Source organism: Hydra viridissima, unplaced genomic scaffold, assembly GCF_058129835.1.
Source record: "Hydra viridissima isolate aposymbiotic clone 2 unplaced genomic scaffold, HvirCarnegie_v1 scaffold_9, whole genome shotgun sequence".
Classification (NCBI taxonomy): domain Eukaryota; kingdom Metazoa; phylum Cnidaria; class Hydrozoa; order Anthoathecata; family Hydridae; genus Hydra; species Hydra viridissima.
In genome coordinates, this window is record NW_028324308.1 from 17,811,231 (window position 1) to 17,825,657 (window position 14,427).

The 14,427-nt window shown below is 29.3% G+C and overlaps 1 protein-coding gene, 1 long non-coding RNA gene and 1 pseudogene across 5 annotated transcripts; 2 read left to right on the forward strand and 1 right to left on the reverse strand.

The window, feature by feature from the left end:
* Positions 1-736: 736 nt before the first annotated feature.
* LOC145183788 (uncharacterized) lies at positions 737-2,554 on the reverse strand (annotated as a pseudogene).
* Positions 2,555-3,111: 557 nt separating this feature from the next.
* LOC149884373 (uncharacterized) lies at positions 3,112-10,769 on the forward strand. 3 transcript variants are annotated; one of them, XR_016455789.1, is made up of 3 exons: positions 3,112-3,177; positions 4,445-4,564; positions 10,561-10,769. It is a non-coding gene; the product is annotated as an uncharacterized LOC149884373 (long non-coding RNA). The 3 variants fall into 3 exon arrangements; XR_016455788.1 differs by lacking the exon at positions 10,561-10,769 and adding an exon at positions 4,944-6,207; XR_016455787.1 differs by lacking the exon at positions 10,561-10,769 and adding an exon at positions 4,993-6,207.
* On the forward strand, positions 6,429-9,886 carry LOC149884374 (uncharacterized). 2 transcript variants are annotated; one of them, XM_090098933.1, is made up of 3 exons: positions 6,429-6,863; positions 7,290-7,467; positions 7,548-9,886. In XM_090098933.1, the coding sequence occupies exons 2-3, from the start codon at positions 7,295-7,297 to the stop codon at positions 9,754-9,756; spliced, it is 2,382 nt and encodes a 793-aa protein (XP_089955059.1). In that variant the 5' UTR covers positions 6,429-6,863; positions 7,290-7,294; the 3' UTR covers positions 9,757-9,886. The 2 variants fall into 2 exon arrangements, with proteins under 2 accessions (XP_089955059.1, XP_089955058.1); XM_090098932.1 differs by having other exon boundaries at positions 6,429-7,467.
* Positions 10,770-14,427: the final 3,658 nt, after the last annotated feature.

Genomic DNA, 14,427 nt, shown 5'->3' on the forward strand with positions numbered 1-14,427 from the left:
ATCGGCGCTTCTGGAAGCTGGTGGGAATCGAGAGTCAGAATGTACGACGGCAATTTGCCTCCTGGAAACGGAACCGTTCTCAGTCCTTGGACACCTTATAATACAAACAATTACACCACTTTTTCTGGATATGACGGTAACAGCAAATGCATCTTTTCCTCGTCTGGATTGGAAGATTTTTATTTGTCTTCTTGGAACGGATCAAACGTATCCTCATTCAACAACACATCGACTGGACTGCTGTTACAATCCAACTCCACCATCGGATCCACCACCACCATCTCCTTTTACAGAAATTTTGCAAATGCAGACTCCATGCCAAGCGTCGCAGCCGGAAGAAGGCTCGTCGTCACTCTCAACTCCGGCGACGCTCAAGTCGGTCAATCCGGAAGCTTTAACCTTCTTCTCGGACAAGCATATTATTACGCATAACTTCGCGCAAGATTCAAACACCTTTACAAAAATTAAATTTTTTTCATGATGCTTTATCACGTCATGAAAAAACGTTTTCCCGACACCCCAAAATCATCAAAACATTTTCTCACCCCAAAGTCATCAAAACATTTTCACACCCCTCAATTATCAAAAAAAATCCAAAACGGAGATCAAAACATTTTCACACCCCTCAATTATCAAAAAAATCCAAAACGGAGATCAAAACATTTTCACACCCCTCAATTATCAAAAAAATCCAAAACGGAGATCAAAAATGGGTTTGTCCCAGAACTCTCCTTTTCTAGTAGTAATTTTTAATGTCCTTTTTTTGCATTTGGTATACAAAAAATGGTTTACGTTGGTTAACATTTAACATTGCTTTTACCAACTCGGGAGGGCTGAATATTTCTGCCGATTGTAATGATTTCTCAATCTGACTATGTATATTATCACATTACTGAATGGAGCTATGCCCTGGCTCACAATACTTTTGTTCAATGATTTTAATATTTGGATGATCAATAAGAAACTCACGCAATGCAGCTGACATATGACTGTTTCTATTTTGTGGAACACAAGAATCAAACCAAAGTAAAAACTTGTCAATATTAGGAAAATCCTTGTAGCATACATTTAGCATACATATCACAGCACTGGCAATATCGTTCCGGAACGACCAGACATACCTTCATGCCATAATACACAATATGCTTTTTTGTTCAGCGAAGAGTAACCAGTTAAATTATAACAACTGAGCTTTCTTTTATAAAAGAAGTTTCCCACGTTACTTTTTGGCAAGCTCAAGACATTTTGTAGATCAATACAAACTGTGGTTGTGGTAGGGGACTTCAACTTTCGATCCTTATCTCTCTCGATCTTTGTTTCATTTTTTGATGCAATATGCTTGTTATACTTTTGGATTTGCTCTTCACTTGCATTTTCAATAATGCAAAATTGGTAGCATGTATCACACAGATCTTTTTTTGGCTTTTGAAATTCAATATTAAATTTGGTGTTAAAAATATTGCGGTACATACATTCCTTTGCTGGTAAAATTTTATATTGAGTGCAATATGTTAAATACAAATCATAAAGTTTCTTCAAATTTAATGAACCATTAAAGTATTGTTTGCAGGAAATGCTTCGACAATAATGTGACTCAACTCGTGGAAACAAGTTAATATGGTTTTCTATACTCTGTTTAGTCATTTCAGAAACTTTTTTTTTACAATGTTTTCCCCATTTTGTAGGGGCAGGAATACCAGTTTCAAGCTTATTTTCATGATAGTATGATATTTGCCTGCTGCTGATGTCTAATGTAGGCAAAAAAAACACCTTACATACACAATGTTTGACATTATCAACAAAGAAATTGTAAAAATAAGTATATTTTATTCTTGATTTGCTTACTTTATTGATCTGAGTTGTTTTTTTATCTAATCGTTCAGTAGTTTTACTAAACAAGTCTTGCTTTTCAATCTGAGACATTCCCCACAGTCCATTAAATAATTTTTTTCTCTCGTCTTCTGAAATTTTCACAGAACACTTAAACTTGCAACAATTTCCACAATCTTTTCCATTTTTAATACTTTTTGGTTGAATAAACTTGCCCCTGATATTTATATATTCTTTTCCTGATTGCCTAAGTCGCTTTTTTTTATTACTGTTTCCATTTATAACAGTTTGCCTGAAGTTTTCTCGTTTTCCCACCGTGCAGAGGTAATCGCAGTTGACCAGCAATTGAAGGATGTGTTGAAAGATACGGAGTAACCATGATATTAGCTTGTTGTGGGTAAACTAAAAATAAAAATGAAACCTAAAAAAGTCATGCAATGCAAATAGGTAAAAAGATAATTTTTTCCACATATAAAGCAATTTATTTGCATTTGAGTCTTAATTTATTTAGTATATACAAAGTGTATTTATATATATATATATATATATATATATATATATATATATAAATATATGATATATATATGATCTTTTGAAAATTGAGTAATAAATGCTTGAGCTTCAGTTGCTGTTTGAAAGGATTAGCCTTTATGTAAGTCCATTTTTTAACAAAGTTGAGTTGAGTTTCACTGAGCTTTGTCTCGTTTAAAGTCGGTTGCCTCATCTTAGAAAATTACCGCCACTCTAACAAATTTCCCTGCTTAAGGAGGCGGTATTTACCGCCGCAATAGATTTACTCATATATATATATATATATATATATATATATATATATATATATATATATATATATATATATATATATATATATATATATATATATATATATATATAACAACAATTTATTAATCATAATATAATTCCTACAGAAATGCTTAATGTTCAACGTCGTTTCGTCATAAGTTACTAGGCTTTGAATTAGTTACTAGGCTTTGATATAACGTGTTCTGTAAATGCACGCAGTCATGGGAGAAAGATCTTTCAAGCGAGTTAGAACTTTTTTCCTTTTGGAATTTAATTATTAGTTTAGATATACAACATAAAGAATCATATTAAGATAAATAATTATCTTTAAGATCATATTATAATTGAAGTAAGTATAAGGAATAGTTATATATACATTTTTATTATATAAAGTAGAAAAGATTTAGGTTTTTATTAGATAAAGTAGAAAGAATTTAAAGTAGAAAGGATTTTAATTTTTTAAATCGTTTACATTTTGTTTGTTTTAGTTTTTTTTTTAGTAGATTTATTTCTATTATTTTAGTTATCAGAAGGAAAATAGGGGTATGGATGTTATTTAAAGTTATACTAATGCTGTTTCCATAAAATTGTGGCGCTACTGCACTTTCGCACCCCCCTTTTTTATTGCAGATTATGATAGAAAACTTCATGCTGGTTCAGAAAAATATAAAAACATTGAGTTGAAAATCAATGGAAAGTGCTCTAATTCGAAGTCAAAGTTTTAAAAAATCTCACTAAAGATCCCTAATATTCGCCATTTTTTAAAAATCTTTTTTAAAACGCTTTCAGTTTTAACGAAAATTAATTACCGTTATATTGCGCAATAAGCAGACCTGGTTTCAATTAGCCTTAACATTATTATTTTAAAGTATTTTAACGAAAGTGTTATAACAAAATGAAATTAATGGAAGATTTCAAATACAGGTTAAACGTAGAATGTGAGAATGCAGACAAATTGATGAATAATTTATATTATACTGCCCTATCCCTATCCCTATCCCTATCCCTATCCCTATCCCTATCCCTATCCCTATCCCTATCCCTATCTCTATCCGTATCCCTATCCGTATCCCTATCCGTATCCCTATCCGTATCCGTATCCCTATCCCTATCCCTATCCCTATCTCTATCCCTATCCCTATCCCTATCCCTATCCCTATCCCTATCCCTATCCCTATCCCTATCCCTATCCCTGTTCCTATCCCTATCCCTATCCCTATCCCTATCCCTATCCCTATCCCTATCCCTGTCCCTATCCTTATCCCTATCCCTATCCCTATCCCTATCCTTATCCCTAACCCTATCCCTAACCCTATCCCTAACCCTAACCCTAACCCTAACCCTAATCCTAACCCTAACCGCCTATCCAAACCAGCTTTATTGTGAAATATAAATCGTAGTTATAATAAAATAATTGCGCATGCGTGTACAATATTGCGCTCTGAGTAGCTTATGGCTAGGTAAGAGCGCATACCAAGACACTTCGGAAAAACATACTTTAACGACTTTTGTAACGTAAAAACCGTGCTATTAATGTATTGCTTCTATAAGCTAAAAGATCATTAACTTATTATTCTCAAAATGGCGAATATAAGGGTTTTTAGTGGGATTTTTTACAACTTTAACTTCGAATTAGAGCACTTTCCGTTGATTTTCAGGTCCATGTTTTTATATTTTTCTGAATCAGCATAAAATTTTCTATCATAATCTGCAATAAAAAAAGGGGGGTGCGAAAGTGCAGTAGCGCCAAAATTGTTATTTTTGCTTTGAAATTTCTGTGATGCTATTAACTATTTTTGTTCTTTTTTAGAAAATTTAGGAAAAAAAATTAAAATTTTGTGCCAACACTGACAACGCATGTCACATGTTATTGTATGTAAAGGTTAAATGTTGTTATGAAGATTACAGTTTTTATGAGAAAAAAAAGAAGGTAAAGAGAATTGTTTGTAAATATATATTTTGTATCTTTTTAAATTTTCTTGCGTCATTTTTAGAATTTTTGTTTGCACACGTTTATTGTTTGCATATATGCTTTTTTGATATGTATGTGTGTAATAAGTGTTAATAGTGTAATAAGTGCTTTATAGATGTTTTATCAATGTGTTTTTATAATAATGTAAAGTGTTTTTTTACTGTTTGTTTATGTGTTAATATGTGTTACATAATTGTTTTAAAAATGTGTTTAAATATGTATATAAGGTGTTTATTTATTTTAGCATATATTTAACCTTATATACATATTTAAACACATTTATTGTGCTTATAGTTTGTACATATGTTTATATTATGTTCTTTCCGTGTTTTTAAAGTGCTGTGACTTGGTAAACATCTACCTGAAAATCAATTAGTGTATTTTAGAGAAGGAGCAGAAAATATGGCTTTAGATTGTGCAGCTCAGCGTGATATGCACCTAATGGCATGGTTTAAGTTAAATACTGAAAATGAAAGAGCACATTGCTATTCTTATGTAGACATTCCTTATCACTTTATATTTGATGATAAACATTGTAAATGGAAGGTTAGACAAAGGGGTGGTAATAAGGTGATAGTAAGAATGGATAAAGTTAATCCAACTTGAGAATTGTTTTTTCTTAAACTGTTACTTTTGCAAGCAAAAGGAGCAACATCTTGGGAGGATGTGTGTACTGTTAATGGTATTGTACTTGAAACATTTCGTGAAGCATTTGTTTTGAAAGGTTTGTTGCAAGATGATACTGAATGGCAGAATACTCCTTCTGAGGCGGTTTTAACACATATGCCAAAGCAAATTAGACAGTTGTTTTCAATTATTTTGACCTTTTGTGAATCTGACAATCCTTTACATCTCTGGAATACATGCAAAGCTTTTATGATGGAAGATTTCATTCACCGCTCAATCCCACTTCTAATAGCTGAGTGAGCTACTCTTCATCAAATTGAAAAGATTATTAATCAAATGTGTTATATAAAACCATATTTGTTTATAGTTGTATATATGTTTATATTATGTTGTTTCCATGTTTTCAAAGTGGTGTGATTTGGCATTATGTTGAGCAAGATTGATAACCTTGCCAGCCAAGCAATGTACTTATAGCAGAGTTGTGACTTGGCAGCATTTAGTGCCAGGCGGAGTTACTGCTTTGGAGCTAGGTTGTGTTGTCTAGCCTTTTTTAACTATTCTCAAAACACATAATAATGTCTGTCAATGTTTAGCGTAATGTGTATGAGAGTATGCAACCTTGATCTTTTAATCTAGGCTGTTTTCATGTCCTAAATTTGAAGTAATTGAATAACTAATATTGAACATAAAAACAAATATACTTTTATGTATTTATATGTTTAGTAAAAAGATAAATATAGTTAATTTTAAATTGGTTTTCTAATTTTGCCTTTCATATTTTAATTTGGTTTGTTATCTTCACTGGATTTTAGGATGAAGGATGTAAATATTCTATTGTTATGTGTTATTGTTGTGATGTTTTGTGTTGGTATTCATTTTTAACAATAGACACCTTCATGTTGGTGACTACTGTAAAAAATGAATAATAGGTTGTTTCATTATTGGAACTTACTGCTTTTATTTATTTACTGAAAGCTAAGACAACATTATGCTAAAAATGCAATTTATATCTTAAATTGGTTTTATATATATATATATATATATATATATATATATATATATATATATATATATATATATATATATATATATATATATATATATATATATATATATATATTAGGGTACGTCACTTAAAAAAAAAATGAGCAAAGAAACTTCTAGCATCAATATTATAGTGCCAATATGTATAATAAATAAAAATTCGAAAAAAAAAATTGAAAAAACTTTTTTTTACCTACCGGGGAACTCGTTCTTTTAGGAAGATGTCAGATTGTAAAAAATCACAAATTTAAAAAAGTCATATCTCAGTGAGTTTAGTTCGATTTTGATGTTCTTTGTGTCTAACAAATAATAAAAAAAAGGTAACATGATTGGCGTTGAAAAATTGAGATTATACCAGGGCTGATGACGCCAGAGGATCAAGGGGTCACTGCCCCCTCCCCTCACTTTTTCTATAAAGCCCCCTCACTTTTTCTATAAAATTTTTTTTTTTTTACAAAGGTTTTGAAGTTTTTAGATATGGAGGATCTTTTATAGTAGTTGATGATTGTGCTCCCCACAACTCCCCCAACTTTGAGAACCGTGTCGTCTGCCCTGTATATTTAGAAATGCAAAGTTCGGAAAAGTTGTAGGTTATTTTTAAATATTTATTTCTACATTTATTACATTGTACAGAAATATTGTTTGTATTTACTTGTATTCACCAGTTATCTCTACATTTATTGCATTGTACAGAAGTGCACATTATTTTCTACGTTTATTACATTAATACAAAAGTGTAGTTTGCGCACAATGTACATAATACACACTTCTGTACTAATGTACTATTCTTTATGTACTCTGGAAAAAGTACAATACATCACATTCTGAAATATTTTTTTTTAACCATATGTTTTTGTTTATTCATGCTAGCAATCAATAAAACTGGAAATAAATTACTTCCGTAAGTGCATTTATGTACCTCATACAAGGAAATGCGGTACAAAAGTACTTTACTTCCGGTTTGGTTGATTTCCAGTTTTGTTAATTGCTAGTATTTATTTAATATTAATAGGAAGAATGAGTGCTCCTAAAATTACTAGATTCAATTTGGATAAAAAAGAGTCAAAATTTTCACTGTATTTGGGTGGAAGTAATGATCTTAATCCTTCAGAAGTGCCTACTATTAGAGATATCCTGAGAAAGGGTCTTTTAATACAAGAAAGTATGCTCATTGAAAAAGATATTGACAAGTATGTAATGAAAAGTTAAATTTAAAGATTGCAGAAATATTGTTTGTATTTACTTGTATTCACTTTGTTTTATTTTTAAGGAGGCTTATGTCTGTAAGAGAACTTAGTGTACAATTAGCAGACTTGGTTCTTCAACAGTGGACAAGATCGAATGCTCTTTTCAAGTTTCCTGTGGTAATAAACAAGATATCTTTGGTACAAAAAATAGAATTAGCCTGGAATAAGTTTAGTCAAATTTCTAGAGGAAAAGCAGCCCAAAAAACTGTTTCTACATGGGAAATTAAATTAGATCAATTGCTTGACATTACATCTTGTAAATGTGAAATCACTTTATGTAATGAAAAATGCTCAAAATTAAATAGTTGTCTAGATTTTGCACATATTCAGTGTACTTGTCCAAGGGAAAATAAGATTCCAAAAAGTGAACTTATTTGGTTAAAAGCTGAAAGAGAAAAAACGGGGTCACTATCAAAATATCAAATGACTTGTAAAGATACTAAGGAAACAGCTAGACAGGTTTCTTTAGAAAAGAGGAAGCTGAAAAGAAAGTCAAGTCTAGAAAAACAAATTAGAAAAAAAGAAGAGGAAGAAACTTCAAAAAGTAAAGATTATATTGAGTCTTTCATACGTGATGATAATTCAAATAGAATAGAAATGGAAGATGAACCTGCTTCAACAGATAAATGGAAACTAAATTTTTTGTCCATTAGTAATACTGCTGAAGCTTCTTTGAGATTTGATATTTCACCAGCTGCAACATCAGCAGTAGTTTCAGCTTTCCTTCAAGACCTTATTCTTGGTAACTTTTTAACACCTGAAATGTCCTATTTGGCTGTAGATCCTAAGAAAGTTATTAGGGCTAGGAAAGCAGTAATGACTAAAGCAAAGACATCTGAAGAAATGAAGTTTCAATTACAATCTATCAAAGGTATATTTGCTGATAGCAGAAAAGATTTTACCAGAGTTTTAAAGCACAACCCTGTAACAAAACGATTTCATCAAAGGGTTGTAAAAGAAGAACACATTACTGTTACTTCTGAACCTGACGGTCACTATATTACACATTTTACACCCATGAAGGCAATACCTCCTAATAAGCCTGCTAAACAAGCAGCTATTGGACTCTTTAACTGGATGGTTCCTCGGGGAGTACATAAATCTCTAGAAGTAATAGGAGGAGATTCAACAAACGCTGTAACTGGTTCAGGGAAAGATGGAGGTTTGTTGACAAATCTTGAACAATTGTTAGGTAGAAAGTGTTTCTGGTCTATTTGTATGCTACATTGCAATGAGCTTCCTTTGAGGCACATTATTGTCACTCTGGATGGACCCACCAATTCAAATGTTGGTTTCACTGGACCAATTGGAAAAGCTCTTTTAAAAGTAAACAGTATGGAAAGACTTGATACATTTGAACCTATTGCGCAGTTGGAACCATTAATCCAGATCCCTGAAAAAATTCTAAGTTCAATGTCAACAGATTCAGCTCTCTGCTATAAACTGATTACATGTTTGACTACAGGCAAGATGGACCCAAATCTTAAAATGGCTAAATGTGGCAATTTGTCTCATAGCAGATGGCTTACTATTGGCGAAGCGATTATTTTTCTCCATATGAGTAACCATGGCTTTACTGATGATGTGCTAAGAAGATTTCACTTAATTTTAAAATGGGTAGTTCAAGTGTATTTTCACATGTGGTATAAAATCAAAGTGAAACACAGTATTGTTGAGGCCCCGGAACACATAGTAACACTGTTAAGGCTGCTAAGAAAACAGGAGGATGAGATAAAAGAAATTGTTACTCCCTACATAAAAAATGGAGCTTATTTTGCTCATTCTGAATCTTTGATTCTTTCCCTTATAGCAAGCTCAGATAAAGAATCTAGGAGATTTGCCATTAAAACCATCAAAGAGATACGGAGAAGTTCGGAGTATGGAGACACTCGATTCAGGATAAGGAAGAAGGTCCAACTCAATCTGGGAGCTATATCCATACAAGAACTGATCAACTGGGACAAAGAAGATAAATCAGAACCTGTATTTACATGTCAAATACCTACAAAAGATCTTGACAATTTCTTAGAGATACCTTTTGAAGCACCCTACTTTCCCCTACACACACAATCTTGCGAAAGAGCGGTAAAAGAAGTGACAGATGCATCTGCATCTGTTTGTGGATTCGAGAGAAGAGATGGATTTGTCAGGGCTAGGTTGGCTCATAGACTATTAATGCCTAAGCTGCACTCTAAAAAAGATCTAAGAAACATTTTTTTAACAGACACTTGAATTTGATTATATATACAGTAAATATGTTTTAATATGAATGTCACTATGCCAAACAAATGGTTAATATTAATGTCATTTGTTTTTTTCTTTTTCATATCTGACATCTTAAAAATAAACAAATTACCGGGTAGATAGAGAATTTTTTTTTCTTTCTAATTTTTGTATTATTACTTAATATTACTTGAAATTTCTAAAAAATAAAAAAAAGATCTGGTAACCCCCCGGGCTCCCAGCTCGCCGGCCCTAGTTTAAACTTGGTTTTTCGATGCCAATCATTTCCCTAGTTTTTTTCATGTGTTATACACAAATAAAATGAAAAGTTCACAGATGTTCACTGAGATATAATTTTTTTTAATTCGAAAACTTTACGTTCTGATATAAGGATAATTTACAATTTTACGGTGACAAAAGAACCAGTTCCCCGGTAGGTAAAAAAAAATTTTTTCAAATTTTTTTTTCGAATTTTTATTTATTATACATATTGGCACTATAATATTGATGCTAGAAGTTTCTTTGCTCATTTTTTTTTTAAGTGACGTACCCTAATATATATATATATATATATATATATATATATATATATATATATATATATATATATATAGTATTGTTAATCCTTTTGTACTTCGAAACAGATTTTATTGTTAAATTTTCGATAAATGTTTATATTAACTGCCATGTCAAAATGGGTTACAATAAATAGGTAAATCGATTTTCAGTTTTTATGTGGTGTTTTATTTTATTTTATTTTTTTTTTTTTGTTGCTGTAATTATAGTATCATAATTCCATTTTTTTTTCTTTAGGATTTACGATTGACGCATTTATACGATTTATAAAAAGAAATCTGATTACCTTTTATTGTAAATTTTGGTCAGTTAAAATGATATAAATGTATGCAACTAGTTCAATTTTTTTAAAATTTTCTCTATTTTAAGCGTAATAATTTACTGTACGTAATGTAGGGAATCTTTAAATGGGTGGTTAATATTGTAGTTTAGCGCATTTTTCAAATATCGAGTTACTTAAATTTTATAAGGTTTTAAACTAATTAGTTAGCTTAGTTTGCATTTGCAACACTTTTGAAGAAAGAAAAAATTCTTATATATGTTAAATTCTTATAAATAATAAAAAGAGAAAATTCTTATACACGTAAATCATTGTTTTACATTTCATTATTCTGGTAAAAGGTCTTCATCAAAAACTTGACTACTCTTAATAAAAATAAATATTCTCCTGACCACCATTAAGGCAAAAACGGGGAAGGGAGGTCCTTCATTAGTGTCAAAATAGTTAAGAGAATTAAATTTCGAGTAACAAAAGGAATTTTTAGTAAATGGTAGTAAATTACCGTTTACTAAAAGCTATTGAACAAAGAGGACATATATATATAAATGGTCAGATTAGTGCCATATATAGTAATGGTCAGTTATTTTTAATAAATTAATCTGGCTGTGTGCATTTAACGTTTTAAGGACAATTTCCTGTTTTAAAGAAAAATGTATCAAGGGGATACCAAAAAATTAATAAATCATGTATAATTTACGTTCGCTTAATATTAATCTTATTAATTAAAATTCATGTTATAAAAAATATAACAAGAATATAGCCTTACTTTTTCGTCAATTTAAAGCATGATAAAGTGTTATTATTTTGTGTTAGTAACTAAAAACATATTGTGTTGAACTTAGTAATGTCGAGGAAAATGGTTCTGCCTTACACTGATGTGACTTACGTCAGTTGTAAATTACTTAAATAATGTTGAATAATTGGTAAATTGTTTTACATCCGCATACTTTTTATTTTAATTTTACAGATGGTTTGATTTTGTCAATTTGAAGGCGTTTTTCTAAAAGGGTATAGTTAAGGTTTCGCAACTTTAAATTGTGGAAAACTGCCACTATAAATATGGTCCGTCTGTTAAGTAACAGACCGACCATAACCCGTATTACGGGTTGCTTTTTGCTAGTATATTCTATAAAATAGAGTGCTCAATGTTCTTAAAAGAACAGAGCAATAATAAATTATTAGAAATCATTAATTTCAATTTTTTACACAATGTTTCGTCAGTAAAGACTTCAGAAATCTCAGAAAAATAATCAGAAATATATATATATATATATATATATATATATATATATATATATATATATATATATATATATATATATATATATATATATATATATATATATATATATATATATATATATATATATATATAAGAGCAGTTTACGTCTACACGAAATGTGAAAGTTTGCTATATTAGGTCTACATATAACTAAGGGCGACATATTTCGTGTAGACCTTAATTCAAGCATAATTTTTCTGACTAATTTTTTTTAGCTGATACTTTTTTCACAATCTGCGTGGTTTTCTTTGATCATTTATAGAGTTTCCATTTAATATTTTTGTTTTTTATTTAAAATTTCGCTAAAAACCAGCGTTTTATTGTTAAGCATGTATATCGTACAAATCCTTAAAAGTGAAGATTAGGCCTACACGAATATTTATAACAATTATTTATGTTATTTAAGTCTAAATCAAAAAAATAAAAACTGTTTAATAAAGACTTTTAGAATACTTATTTAAAAAATATTTTGTTTTGTCTTGAATACGAGTGTGTATCGAAATAAACAAGATATACATTTTCTTACGCCAAAAAAAATTCAATTTGGCACGGAATCAAAGTTACGTCATTTCATAATTTAAAAGTAATGCGTAGATTTTTAAGTAATGAAAATCTTTTTTAAATTAGTTTTTTTAAACAATATTATGTTATATCAATGTAAACAATATTAGTTATACCAATTCAATAATTATCAAGGTTTCTATATAAATCTATCCACATCATCATAGTTTCTTTACATTTTTACCGCGCTTAACAAGAAATGATGCTTACAATGGACACTTCCTTGTATACTTAAAAACTGTGTTTAACTTAACACCAACCTGTTATTTCTCAACAAAATAATGCAATAACTTCATCCAATGTTACATATTTGTTCTATTGTACTTCAATAAGAATATAAAGCTGCGATATCGATATTATTTTGCAATGATGTCGCCTTAAACTGCATATAATTTCGAATACTTCAAATTTGAGATTAGGCTACTAATATACATTCGATTAGATAGTCGAAATTTTTGATGAATGAAAAGTAATATATATAAATAAAACATGATGAATAATAGATAAATTACAATAGGAATAAATAATAAATATAGAATAAATATATTGAATATACTATGTAACAATAAATGCACAATATGCAAAATGGTAAGAAGTATAAATTTATAAAATACGATATATGTATGCAAATCATAATGAATACATGATGTATATCGTCAATACAAATCAAATAAATATATATATTACGAATATAAAACAATTAAAAAAAAAAGTTCAAAATTGGAGATTAGGTCTACACGGAACTAACAATATTTTATAGCGTGTCGCCTTAAACTGCATATATACTTTCGAGTATCTAATATTGCAGATTAGGTCTACACGAAATCATTTGAACAACTTACATACTTTCAAGTAATTATTTGAAAGAAATAAAAGAAAAAGTATAAATAAAATACAATAAACAATAAATAAAGCATAATAAATAAAGTATAATAAATAAAGTATAACAAATGATAAATATAGTAAATGATAAAAAAATATGATGAAAACTCAAAGAAAAATAATATAACATAGAAATATGTAATAAATATGCCATATAAAAACAAATTATTTTGTGAATTAAATTAGATGCAAATAATTATACTATATGCTATATATTATAGACACAAATCAAATAAAAATGTATATTACGAACATAAAACAATTTTAAAAAAAAAAGTTTAAAATTGAAGATTAGGTCTACACGGAACTAACAAATAATTTACAGCTTGTCGCCTTAAACTGCATATATACTTTCGAGTACTTAAAAATGGAGATAAGGTCTACACGAATTTTATACATTTTACAGCGTGTCGCCTTAAGCTGCATATATACTTTCGAGTATCTAATATTGCAGATTAGGTCTACACGAAATCAATTGAACAACTTATATATTTTCAAGTAATTATTCGAAAGAAATAAAAGATAAAGTATAAATAAAATACAATAAACAATATATAAAGTTAGGGTGGCCTTCGATTTTTTTCAAAAAAACGGGAAAATTGGCAAAAAATACGGGAGTTTTGCTAAAAACACGGGACATTAGCTAAAAAAATTTTATTGTAAATATATTGAAGCAAAAAGTAGTTTTTAATTTGTTTTTCAAAATATTTTAAATTTTGTAGTTATTTTTTAAAAGTTCCTCAACATTTTCAGATAAAATTTATTTCTTAATGAATGACAAAAGTGCGTTTAAGTAAAAAAAATTGAGAATGCAATCTCAAGTACAACGTTATTGTGCTGCAAAAAAAATTTTTTTTGTCTAATTTAAAATTTAATTTAATGGCTGAGAAATTCAATAATAACTGTGAGATATTTTTTCAAATAAATTAAGTTTTAAAAATAAATTTACTTTTACTTTATATATTTTTCTTTTGAAATAACATTATTAAGGAAGGAAACATTTTCCTTAATTAGATTATGAAAATGTAAGCATTTTAATTTAGACTTGTAATTAATTGTTGTCAATGAATCAATTGTCTAATATCAAGTCGATTTTTAC